General features: G+C 42.8%; 1 protein-coding gene across 1 annotated transcript in view; it reads right to left on the bottom strand.

The window, feature by feature from the left end:
- The window catches only part of LOC101852981 (cilia- and flagella-associated protein 54), a gene marked incomplete at its 3' end in the record, with an annotated part of 64122 nt that extends 51239 nt beyond the window's left edge, over positions 1–12883 (bottom strand). The window contains 13 exon segments of the mRNA XM_035973523.1: positions 1115–1195; positions 1909–2062; positions 2610–2722; positions 3447–3756; positions 4578–4679; positions 5347–5460; positions 6147–6290; positions 7609–7667; positions 8573–8744; positions 9655–9798; positions 10688–10793; positions 11752–11961; positions 12812–12883. Of these exon segments, the coding sequence (XP_035829416.1) occupies positions 1115–1195; positions 1909–2062; positions 2610–2722; positions 3447–3756; positions 4578–4679; positions 5347–5460; positions 6147–6290; positions 7609–7667; positions 8573–8744; positions 9655–9798; positions 10688–10793; positions 11752–11945 (1693 nt within the window).
- Positions 12884–13608: the final 725 nt, after the last annotated feature.

Consider the following 13608-nt stretch of genomic DNA (forward strand, 5'->3'; position numbering starts at 1 on the left):
CTCTCTCTCTCTCTCTCTCTCTCTCTCTCTCTCTCTCTCTCTCTCTCTCTCGCTCTCTCTCTCTCTCTCGCTCTCTCTCTCTCTCTCTCTCTCTCTCTCTCTCTCTCTCTGTCTCTTGCCCTTTCGCTTCTTGAAACAGATAAATAAATGTTGGGCTGACATTAATGTCTCTCTCACGCTCTCTCTCTCTCTCTCTCCAGATCTCTCTTCCCTCTTTCTCTCTTTATAAAAAGCAGAGAAAAATGACAAGACAATCAAATAATCAAATAAGAGAAATTATCATTTCTGTTTTGACGTCCTCCGTTATTTTCTGTCAGTTATAGAAATCACACAAATGACTATTACAATTCAAACTGCATACCAAAGAATGAAAATATTAGCTAAAATCCCAACAAAACCAATTTATAATGGAAAAAATAAGTTTGTCATTGAAAGGTTTACGCCTCTATTTCTTTATTTACATAATTTATTTAGGAGGCAGGCTGCTTCAACCATGCCAGTGACAGCCAGCATGTCACGACCTCGGTTCTTTCTTGTTCTATCTCCATTTTTTTTAACAGTGAAAATGTGACTTCTTCTTAAGCTCACTCTTTGTCATGAACTGTTTCCACTGTTATTAAAAATGGAGATAAGACAAGACAGCACTGAGGTCACGATGTGCTGGACTGAATACAACGTCCCCGCAGAATGACCGAGATACTCGATTTTTTTAAAAACCTTCCTGCTCGGGAATTAACTCTTCTGTTTATGAAGTGAAGGCAAAGAGCCTATCTGCTACACAGATAGAAACAAGAACGCAAACCAAAATGAAAATGAAACAAACAATCCCAAAAAGGGGAAAAAACAGAAATAAAAACACAACAAATGTGAAGCGTGCTGACAAAATAGGTCACTTCACGGATTGAAGTCCTATGGAAATAGATACATCACGCTTATAGAGGAAGTTTTTACATTGTATAAGTATGTAATAGTAAAGGGCACGTTATGCCCTAAGGAATATGGCATTAATAGAAAATGTGCAAATTTGACCTTTGTGTCGATTTTCGGCGAAAAGTAACTCATTTTGTCAGCACGTCTCACAAATTTCAAAAATGTTTCTTAATGTGGAGAGTACTGATTGGTTCTGGTTCCTCTTCCGAGACAGTCTGGGCGTCGGCTGTTTTATCTTTTCCTCCTTTCTTACTCCCCTTTATACCTGGGTCGGCGACACCTGGATACCAATGACTTTTTTTTTGGTACCGTAAGTGTTTTACGGCACTTGCAACACAATAAGGTCATATAAGTGCCGAAGATTAGAGGTGTTACAAGAGAGTAAAAAACACAAAAAAGAAGGAGGGGAGATAAAGATGACAGATGTCTGATAGGAAAGAAAAAGCAAAAAGAGAGTAACAAACACAAAAAAAGAAGGAGGAGAGATAAAGACCATAGATGCTTGAGGGGAAAGAAGAAGCAAACCACACCAATCACTTCATGAGCAAAAACAGTTGAGGAAAAGCAAGTCAAAAAACACAAAGAGAAAAACATTGTACAGGTGGGAAACAGGGAACTCAGAACATTTTCCTCTCTTCCACAGGCCATAAAACTACTAGATAAGTTTTATACCTTCTTCAACACTTTGGAGATTGACTGAACAAGAAGGAAGAAAAAAAAAGAAAACGAGGAGGAAAGGGAGAAAGAAAAGGAGGAGAAGAACAACACAAAAAAAAACATTCAACAACAACAACAATGACAAAAACAATAGTAGCAATGACAACAACAACAACAACAACAAGAACAACAACAATAGCAACAACATCAACTACAACAACAATAACAACAACAACAACAAAAACAACAACAACAACAATCACAACAGCACAAAGAATATAAAAGACTAAAAAACAAAAAGCACCACCACGTAGAACTCACTGGCAGCGGGCGTTGCCTGAGTGGCTTTCTCCACCTCCTCCTCCTCCACCGCCGCAGCCTGCTTCCTGTTCCTGCGGGTGCTGTTCATCTTGCCCACAGCTTGCAGAAGTTCCAGCGCCTTCTCGTCCCAGCGGAACTTTTCATCCCCGCTCTCCTGTGGGGTGTTTGTTTGTTTGTTTGTTTGTTTGTTTGAGTAAAGAGAAGAATAGAAAGACAGAGAATAAAATGGGATTTTTTTGTTTTAGTAGAGGTTTTATGGCGCTCACAACTGCAAAAGGTCATATGGGTGCTAGAAGATTAGGTATTACAAAAGAGTAACAAACATAAAAAAGAAGAAGGGGAGATAAGGACGATAGATGTTTGATAGGAAAGAAGAAGCAAACCCCTCCAGACCACCCGCAAACCAACCACATTAAGTGGTTTGGCCACCTGTTACGTATGTCACCTGGCCAGCCAGCCTCGAGAGCCTACAACACCAAGCACTAAAGGTGATAAAGGAAGAGGAAGGCCATGCAAAAGGTGGATCGAGGGTGTCAAGGAAACCCTGAGAAAACATAATATCACAACTGAACGAGCTGCGGAGCTGGCCTACCATAGAAAACTGCATCTCCCCTCAACGCTTAACGGCAGGCAGGCAGACAAGACACATACGAACACACACACACGCACACACGCACACACACACACACACTGACACACACCTTTATCTGCAACAAGACAGGCTCCAGAAGTGTAACCACCATGTCCCAGTGCTCGTAGTTGTAGGCCAGCTTGACCAGTCGGATCACAGACTCCAGGGGCACCGTCTCCTCACCTGACCACAGGGCACACAACACAGGTTAGAGGGCACAGGTCAGAGGGCACAGGGCACAGGGCAGATGGCAAAGGGAAGAGGAAACAGGTCAGAGGGCAGAGGGAACAGGACACACAACACATGTCAGAGGGCACAGGGCACAGGTCAGAGGGCACAGGGGACAGGTCAGAGGGCACAGGGGACAGGCCACTGGCCAGAGGTTACTGGGCAGATGGCACAGGTCAGAGGGCACAGGGGACAGGCCACTGGCCAGAGGTTACTGGGCAGATGGCACAGGTCAGAGGGCACAGGGGACAGGCCACTGGCCAGAGGTTACTGGGCAGATGGCACAGGTCAGAGGGCACAGGGGACAGGCCACTGGCCAGAGGTTACTGGGCAGATGGCACAGGTCAGAGGGCATAGGTCAGAGGTTATGGGAGATGTCACAACATTTCTGTTTACGTCCTAGAAAGGATATTTACAGTGCTTGGTACACAAAAAGATCATATAAACGAAGAAAAGAAGGAGGAGAGGTAAGGACGATAGATGTTGGATGGGAAAGAAGGGGCAAACCGAATCAGAGCACCAGCCAACGACCCACAATCTAAAGAGTAAATCTGTTTCTTAACACAAGAATCTAATTTAAACTAAAAAGAATAATCCGCAAGAGGCTAGGAAAAAATTTCTCCTCTCCCTCCCCCCACCCCCTTTCTCTTGACAACCCTTTTTTGTTGACGACCTTCACCTTTGGTAGCCATGGTCATGAGCGAGCCTTTCTTCACAACGGTGGTCAGGGTGGGTGAGCCCATAGCCATGGCAGCCTTGGGGCCCTGGGTTCGATTCCCCGCCCCACCAGCCAGGATCTCCTGAGCCGCCAGCATCAGCTCCAGGAACACGTCCAGGATCTCTGGCTCGCTGTCGGGGGCAGGCGGGGACGTCTGCAGGATGCGGCGGTTGCTGTTGCTTAGCGACTCCAGGATGGCCAGGAACTGACCGGAGCTGCCGTCAAACATGTCCGCCAACATCTTCTCTGTGGGGGTGCGAGGCCAGGGAAGCTGAGGGCGCATGAGAGGGGAGGGAGGAGATGAGGGGAGGGGACGGGGAGGGGGGGAAAGGGAGAGGGAGGAGGAAAGGGGGAGGGGGAGGGGTGGGGGGAGATGGGAAGGAGGGAGACAGGAAGGGAGGGGGGGGAGAGGAGGGGAGGGAAGGGGATGGGGGAGAGGAGAGGATGGGAGGGGGAGGGGAGGAGGGAGAGGAGGGGAGGGAGGGTAGTGATGGCAAAATGGGAGAGTTATTTGCTTTCTTTTCTTTGTCGCCTCTATTGCGAAAGCGTAGGTGTGTGAGGGTGTGTAGGTGTGTGAGGGTGTGCAGGTATGTGAGGGTGTGCAGTTGTCTGAGGGTGTGAGTGTATGTGTGTGTATGTGTGTGTGTGCGTGTGTGTGTGTTTTGTGTGTGTATGTGTGTGTGTGCGTGTGTGTGTGTTTTGTGTGTGTATGTGTGTGTGTGCGTGTGTGTGTGTGTTTTGTGTGTGTATGTGTGTGTGTGCGTGTGTGTGTGTTTTATGTGTGTGTGTGTGTGTGTGTGTGTGTGTGTGTGTGTGTGTGTGTGTGTGTGTGTGTGTGTGTCCAAACCAAAGAGCCAGTGTCTGGCAGTAAAGACTGATCTGACTTATCTTATTTATCTTATTTTGTCTGATCTAATCCTAATCTTATCTGACATTATTTTATCTGATCTCATCATACCTTACTGATCTGATTTTATCTCATCTCATCTAATCTCATCTCATCTGATCTGATTCTATCTCATCTCATCCTATCCTATCTCATCTCATCTCATCTGATCCCAGCTACAGTCCCTGAGCGTGTGTGGTACTCACGTTAAGGGCATCCCTCAGGTTGGCTCTTGTCTTAGGCCTCAGGATGCCCTTAGGCTTTCTCCTGGTCTCGAACACAGACCGTTTGAACACCATCACCGCCATCTGGGGAGAACGTCCGTCGTTTTTAGGACACATTTTTCAGCACAGGCAACATAAATAGATTACATAAGCGCTTTTTTATTTTTGGTGTTTTACGGCGCTCGCAACTGCATAAGTGCTGAAAATTTGAAGTGTTATTAAAGAGTAACATACAAAGAAAAGAAGGAGAGATAAGGATGATAGATGTTTGATAGGAAAGATGTAGTTCTTGTGAGGGTCTTTAAAGTGCTTGCTACACAAATAGGTCATATAAGTGGGGAAGATTAGAGGCGTTACTGGAGAGTAACATACACAGAAAAGGATGAGGAGAGATACGGTCGACAGCTGTTTAACAGGAAAGAAGGAGCAAACCCCACTGGAGCACCCGCCAACCACCCATGGAGAAAGATATGTCTAAGTAGGAGTGAGAGCAAAAGGGCAGCGCATCAACGCATTAACCATCATCCAGTGCTAGGAAAGAATACGACAGACAGATAGAAACAACTGAATGAAAGAAAAAAAGAAGAAAGGTAAAAAGTTGCATCCTATACGCTATGATAAAGAGTATGTGAACAGAAAAATGAACTTAAAGCTAGAAAAAACAAACTATAGGGCTACCGTGATTGTCGGCCGACCTAATTCACAAGCAAACTAACAACCTCAAATGTGTTGAAACCACTGCACAACTCACCTTGATGGTGGCCGTTCTGAAAGCAATCTCATTGGCTGGGCAGTCTTTGTGGCTACTCATCATCTCCAGCTGGCTGAGCTCGCTGATCTTGGCCAGGCCGCGACGGGCAAATTTCTGGGGAGAGGAAGGAAAACTTCTGGTACTTTGATGACAGTCACAGATAAACACTTCACTTTTTTCTTGTTCTTTTTCTTGTTCTTTTTCTTGTTCTTGTTCTTGTTCTTGTTGTTTTTCTTCTTCTTCTTCTTCTTCTTCTTCTTCTTCTTCTTCTTCTTCTTCTTCTTCTTCTTCTTCTCCAAAACCTATAACATTGTTATCTTTTCCTCTCCCCCATCTGTTCAAGCCCTTTAAACAAATTATTCTTGGTCAACCACTGCCTCTATTGCCTTCTATTTTCACATATTTTCACGAAAAAAGAAATACATCACTCCCTGAAAGACAACGAAAAAAATATCTTCACTGGCTAAAAAAAAACCCAACCTGTTTAACTACTGGCAAAAGTCTAAGAAAAATGGAAGCAATACAATCCATTCTATTCCCTTCATTTGATTTACTTATAGTAAGAGTTTTACAGCGCTTGAATCATATAAGTGTTGAAGATTAGAAGTGTTACTAGAGAGTAATATACAAAGAAAAGAAGGAGGAGAGATAAGGGCGATAGATGTCTCATAGGAAAGAAGGAACAAACCACAGCAGATCACCCACCAACCACCCACTCACACCAGAACGCCCAACAACCACCCACTCACACCAGAGCACCCACTAACCACCCTAGTGGGCCAGTTTGACCCCCGACTGACCTCTGCCTGTTCGCTGGCCTTACAGTCGAAGTAACACTGGCAGACGGCGGTGTAGAGTGTGCTGCGCCACTCTAGGTACTTGACGGCCAGCAGAGGGACCGAAGTCTCCATACACATGGATGCCCAGAGCAAGTACTCCAGCACCTAGGGACAGAAACATTGGGTTTCTATTTGTGAAGCATGCTGACAAAATGAGTTACTTCTCGCAATCCACAAATGAAGATATGGGCCAAAAATGGACATTAGGGTCAAATTTGTGGATTTTCTATTGATGCCATATTCGTTAACTATAACCTGTCTTTTATTATTTCATACTTATAAATTGTAAAAACTTCACATATAAGCGTGATGTATATATTTCCTTATGGCTTGAATCCAAGAAGAAACTCATTTTGTCAGCTCGCTTCACTTTTTTTTTTGGTGGTAAGTTTTACGGCACTTGCAACACAATAAGGTCATATAAGTGCCAGGGATTAGAGGTGTTACAAGAGAGTAACAAACACCAGGATGATAGGTGTTTGATAGGAAAGAAGGAGCAAACCACACCAGCTAACCACCCACCTGTTTGGGTTTTTATTTTTAATGTAGGTGCTTTAACATCCATATCGAAACAGTTTAGATTGTTTAGGAGGAAGACGGACGGAAAAACAAGATAAAATAGCTAGGGAACCGAACTCATGCCTTCTGTGTGCTGAACTATTACAACACAGACTGCAGTAGTTGGGAGAGCAACTTAACTCTATCTTATCCGCAAGTCTGAGTTTTTTAAATGTGGAGTTTTGACGTCCCCATCAGTACAATTGAGATTATTTACTCTATAAAAAGGTCTCCCTACTCTGGAAACGTACTCCTGTCTGTTGCATGCAGGAACAAAGTGCCTAACCGCTGCACCACAGATCCCTGGGGTGGGGAGACAATAGTTTGCAATGCATAAACTAAAGAAGGGGAAAAAAAGCAATATATTTTAGACGTGAACTTTGTATTAAACAGCTTTGTGCTGAACAAAATCTGCAGTAGGCCTACCTACATTTGGCCTGACACAGACTACAATAATAATAACCCCGAAAAGAACATTAAAAGAGTAGAATTTATACACTAAATATAAAAACTTTTTCTGAGAAATACATGCTTTTGAATTTTAAAATTGTCAAAATATATGGTGAACATGGCTGTCCAAATTAGTCAAGCCAGTAAAATAAAAATACAATATAACACGGATAGCACTAATTCGTCGGAACCCACCTCAGGAGTTCGAGGGATATCTTACATAGAAAAAGAAGACAAAAAACGGGAACACAGGCACAGCTTAACGGATGCATAATTTCGAGTCTTCTGTGTTTGACCTATTCGTGTTACACTGTATAGACACTTTTACAAGGCAACTGTTGACACACTGACATACTGACACACTGACGCACTGATTCATTGACACATTGATGGAGTGACACATTACGTGACTTACCCTAGAGGAGTGTCCGAGAGACATGAGATGTCTGGAGATACTGTAGATGTGAACCGTGCCTGGGGAAACACAGAGAGCAGGACAAATTCATTTTTGTTTTAATAACAGTTTAACGGTGCTTGCAACACAATTAGATCAAAGGACATAGCAAACACACACATATTCACACACCTAAACACTCATACACAAACATACAAACACACAAATTAACAAACACACACACACACACATGCACGCATACACACATACATACATATGAACTGACCCTACTCCCCCAACCCCACAAACAGAGACTCACGCAACCCCCCCCTCCTCCCTCTCTCCCTCCTACTCTCCTTCCTCTCACTATTATAGACCAGCCAACAGAGGAGAGACTCCTTGGGCAGTACAACTTGAGTGACCAGCCTGAAAAAGGACAAGATCTGCACACATCTCTACCTCCCCTCTCCTCCCCTCCTCCCTCTCTCCCTCCTTCCTCACACCCCTCTCACCATTATAGACCAGCCAACAGAGAGACTCCTTGGGCAGTACAACTTGAGTGACCAGCCTGAGAAAGGACAAGATCTTTACACACCTCCACTCCCCTCCCCTCCCTCTCTCCCTCCTTTCTCCCACCCCTCTCACCATTATAGACCAGCCAACAGAGAGACTCCTTGGGCAGCACAACTTGAGTGATCAGCCTGAGAAAGGACAAGATCTGCACACATCTTTACCTCCCCTCCCCTTCTCTCTCCCTCCCCTCCTCTCTCCTTCTTCTCTCCCTCCTTCCTCCCACCCCTCTCACCATTATAGACCAGCCAACAGAGTGACTCCTTGGGCAGTACAACTTGAGTGACCAGCCTGAGAAAGGATAGGATCTGCACACATCTCTACCTCCCCTCCTCTCTCCTTCAATCCCCCCCATCTCTCCCTCCCTCCATCTCTCCCTCCTCCCTCTCTCCCTCCTTCCTCCCACCCCTCTCACCATTATAGACGAGCCAACAGAGTGACTCCTTGGGCAGCACCACCTGAGTGACCAGCCTGAGAAAGGCCAGTATCTGCACACATCTCTCAATGGACTGCTTGTTCTGTAGCTTTGGGTCGCTCAGTTTGACCACCTGGTACATGGAGATGCTCTTGCCCATCAGCGCCCGGAACTGGAACAGGGGGAGACGACCACACGCATATATCAGGGACTATAGCTCATAATGTGGAACGTGTTGGGAATAATTATCATCGTCAAGTGCCACATCTAGAACAATAATAAAAATGTGAATGGGGCAGGCAAAATGAGATACTTCTCGGATTTGAGACCTACGGAAATAGATACGTAACAGTTATAGGTAAAGTTTTTTTCAATTTATAAGTATGATATAATAAAAGAATAATGCACCAATAGAAAATCTAGATTGACCCTAGCGTCGATATTTGGCCAATATCTCCATTTGTGGACAGCGAGAAGTAATTCATTTTGTCAGCGCGTCCCACAAATAATAATGGGAATTTATATAGTGCATATTTCCTAGAAGGCTCTAAGTAGGCTACTGAACAAAAAACTGTTTTAAAAAATATTTGCATATCTACAAATTCCTTACCCTATCAATATTCAATAGCTTAAAATGTGCCAAAAATAACTGTTTTATTAGACAAACGCACCAACAAATTCCTTAAATTCTCAATAACCAATAGTTAAAAATGTGTCAGAAATAACAGTTTTAAAAGATAAATGCATCCACAAATTCCTTAAATGTTCAATTACCAATAGCTAAATATGTGATACTTCTTTCCTTTTTGTTCTTCTTCTTGTAAGAGTTTTACGGCACTTGCAACACAATAAGGTCACATAAGTGCCGAAGATTAGAGGTGTTACAAGAAAGTAACATACATTAAAAAGAAGGAGGGCAGATAGGGACGATAGATTTTTTTATAGGAAAGAAGGAGCAAACCACACCAGAGCACCCGCCAACCACCCACTCTTTCCTTTTTACAAAACGTAATAAAAGTCTTTCAAAATGACAGCGGTTGTGACCACACGACCGATGAACAACGAGGAGTGAAAGTACTGACTGTGAGCCCGGCATTCTCTGCCTGGAAGCCGTCGGGGAAGAAGGTGGTTCTGAACGTGTCCACGTCGGAGATTTCTTCCACGTTCACCTCCCCAAACGTCTGGAGGTAGCGCTCGTAACACTGCCACAGGCCAAGGCTGTACTCCTGAAAGTCACCAAAAAACATTGGAGCTTTGGTTTGGTTTTGGTAAGAGTTTTACGGCACTTGCAACACATAGAAGTCATATATGAGTGCCAAAGATTAGAGGTTTTAGAATAACGACTAAAAAAGAGGGGAGGGGATAAAATTAAAAAACAGATTTGCTCAAATAACCAGCAGTCGACAAGCCCCAAGATCTGGCAGGGGAACACAAAGAAGAAAAGACAAAGTAACAAAAAGGTGAATTCTTTTTTTTTAGACAAAAGAAAAGGGAAAGTAATAAAAAGATTCATTCCTTTTTTTATGACGATGAAACAAAAGAGAGAAAAAATATGAAGATTTCTTGTCGTTATAGAAAAGAGAAGTACATTGTCATGGTAAGCCATTCTGTGCATGGAAAGAGTAAGACAGAACGACAGAACTAACAAAGGGAAAGAAGTAAAGATAAAATAGGGGGAGAAATTTCCTGCTTGGGGCAATGTGATTCATAAGAGAAAATAAGTTGCAAAAAGAATTTAAAAATTAGGAGAGAAAGTACGAGAGATTGTAAAAGATAATCGTTACCTTGATGGAGACAAAAAAGTTTCTGATCTACGAGTGATTGTAAAAGATATATTATCATTACATTGATGCAGGGGAGAAAGTTTCCGATCTGCGAGTGATTGTAAAAGATATACTGTTACTGTGATAGAGAAACGAAAGTCTCTGATCTACAAGAGATTGTAAAAGCTGTATCGTTACAGTAATGCAGACGAGAAAGTCTTGGATTTATAAGAGATTGTAAAAGATATATCATTACCTTGAGGGAGGCGAGAAAATCTCCGATCTACGAGAGATTGTAACAGATATATCGTTACCTTGATGGAGAGATTGTAACAGATACATATATCGTTACCTTGATGGAGACGAGAAAGTCTCCAATCTCCAGCAGTTTCTCCTGGTAGTACAGTGGAGGAAGCCTGGGCTCGTACTTGTTCCACAGCTCAAACAGCGTGTCTGCCCTGAGGACAACAATACCAGCAACGTTGTTAAAGGTCACTCACTGTTGATTTGTTGAGGAAGAAAGTGGTTGTCTAACACAGTGTCAATATAATGTGTTTTTAAAAAAACGACCAAAAAAAAAAATGCAAAGAGACGTGGGAGGTGCCTGTTAATGCGGATGATCGTCTTACACAGGTGGCTGTTAGAGCAGATTTGACTGTATTTTCTTGCATATCAACTTCCTTTACTTCACTTTCAAACCCGTATCCCCTACACAACAAACTTTTATTTCCCCCACAACTGGAACTAGTTTGAAGTATGATACAATCCCACACCTGAATAACACATGAATACAGCCTGTCATGAGTTCACAAGCCACTACAAAACATCACAAGACAAATATATGCTTTTGCGAGGTATCCATCTTCTTTTATTACTATCAAACCTGTTTATTGGATGTGCACAAAAAATATTCAGCTGCTGAAACTCAGATAGTACTACTATGTAACACAGGCAACCAATAATAATAATAATAATAATAAAAAAAATAATAATAATGATTTAAAAAATAATAATAATTTAATAATAATAATAATAATAATAATAATAATAATAATAATAATAATAATAATAATAAATGACATTTATATAGCGCTCAACCCCGATTAAAGTTCACATTAAAATGAACCATTGTCCCAACCATAACAACATCCTATAGCGGGCATTGTCTTTGAAAGTAAACCTGGGATCTGCTTGTTTTTTCATGTGCTACAAAGAGAAATAACAACAAATAAGTAAGTTGAAAAACAAAAATCAGGTAGAAATTAAGGACAGAAAAGAAAAAGGCAAGAGCGTAAAGACCTCCAACATGTGAGAGAGAGAGAGAGAGAGAGAGAGAGAGAGAGAGAGAGAGAGAGAGAGAGAAAGAGAGACAGAGAGAGAGACAGACAGAGAGACAGAGAGAGAGAGTAAACATACGGCCTGGAGTAAGACTCATCCTCTGGCTTGGAGTACCCCGGCGCTGACCGTTTCTTCATGTAGCCCACAAACAGCTTGAGCTCCTGGTCCAAGGCCTGCAGCACTGGGTTCGGTCGGTTGTCCTTGGTGTAATAGGAGCTGGGCTGACCACGGCTCACGGCCGCAGCCGCTGCGTTCTTCAGCACGGATGACATTCTGGACTACCACAATCTGCCGGGAACACAAACTGGTATTTTTGCACTAACCAATATTTTATTGGGGTCTGGAAAATTTAACTATGATTCTTCTACTACATTTCCGGATAACCATTCATTGCACTGTGTAGTTCTAAAAAATCTGTGGGGTTTCAACTTTATTTTTCAAAAAACAATTATACGGAAATGTGGTAGTTGGAAGAAAATATAGATAGAAGGAGCCAGAGAAACATTACTATATTATTTTATATTTGTAAGTGCTATATGGCACCCACAACTGCATAAGGTTATATGAGCGTGCGGGACACATTAAACATTTTTCCATTGGTAGGAAATTTTTAATTTAGCCCGGGTGGCGGCTGAAGCCTATTCATATCGACTTTAGGACAAGCAAGGGATCTTTAACGTGCACAATTTGCACATGGGACCTTCAAGATTTTTCACACTTATTCGAGAAGGCTTGATCTAGGCTAGGTGTTACTGTTAGATCTTACCTACCATAACTTGCCATAAGACAAGTGAAGTAGAAATCTATAAGATAAGATCAGGGGTGTGGATGAAAGACAGCATTGAGAAGGAGCTGAAGAGTAGCAGTAGAAAGGTAATATTCAGAGATACATTATTCAAGAACAACATAACCATGCAACAGGCGATACAACAGTTTGCAAACATGAGAAGATTCAAGTTTCGTTTCTTCTCTCCCCTCGGCCCTCGGCCCTGCTTATTGACACCGCCGCAAGGAACAAAGACCGGATAAAAGGAAAGTAAAAGTGTGGAAAGTGCTAGATCTAGTTGAATTAGATATACCCAAATTCTATTTTTAAAAAGGGAATAAAACGCACTAATATAGAAATATGCCAACAAACTTTTCACAAAGCTATCGCGGCAATGGAAGACTTGAATCCAAACAACAGGCAGTCGCCATTTTCGGCGATATTGACTGCTCGTTGCCAGGCACCCGACAGGGGAGGTAATTATTACTGAACTTCTGTGAAAATTTAAAACATGGACGAATAATTGACCAAAACAATAAATAAGCCGAGGCCTCACTTCTGCGTGTGTGTTGCTTTAATTAATCATTTTTGCTAATACTGGGTGCCCACTACAGATGGGATCGGTGGATCGGGCCGATCGCCCGACTTGGTCGCTTAAAAAAATAAAAGAGTTTCAGGTAACGGAGTCGAACGATCGGCATGATCCAGCCGTAATGGGCACCCCGTATAAGACCAGAGACTGCGGCGTTGTGGCCAAATCATAGCGTACTTTACTACGTAAGTAAAGAACGCCATGGGCCAAATACATTTTTCTCGGTTATTTCAAGCTGACAATCTGTTTTTACAGCATAGGCTTTTATAAAGGAGGTGAAATATCGGCATGGTTATTCGCAACAGAGAAAGAGACACACGGGAAGAAAGAAGGACAGAAACACACACACACACACACACACACACACACACACACACACACACACACACACACACACACACACACACACACACACACACACACACACACACACATCGAGATTTTTTGGTTTGTTTTAGTAACAGTTTTACGGCACTTGCAACGCAAATAGGTCATGAAAGTGCCAAAGATTAGAATAATACCGAATAGTAGCATGAAGAGAGAGAGAGAGAGAGAGAGAGAGAGGGGGGGGGGAGAG

This window comes from Aplysia californica, unplaced genomic scaffold (genome assembly GCF_000002075.1).
Source record: "Aplysia californica isolate F4 #8 unplaced genomic scaffold, AplCal3.0 scaffold01356, whole genome shotgun sequence".
NCBI lineage: Eukaryota > Metazoa > Mollusca > Gastropoda > Aplysiida > Aplysiidae > Aplysia > Aplysia californica.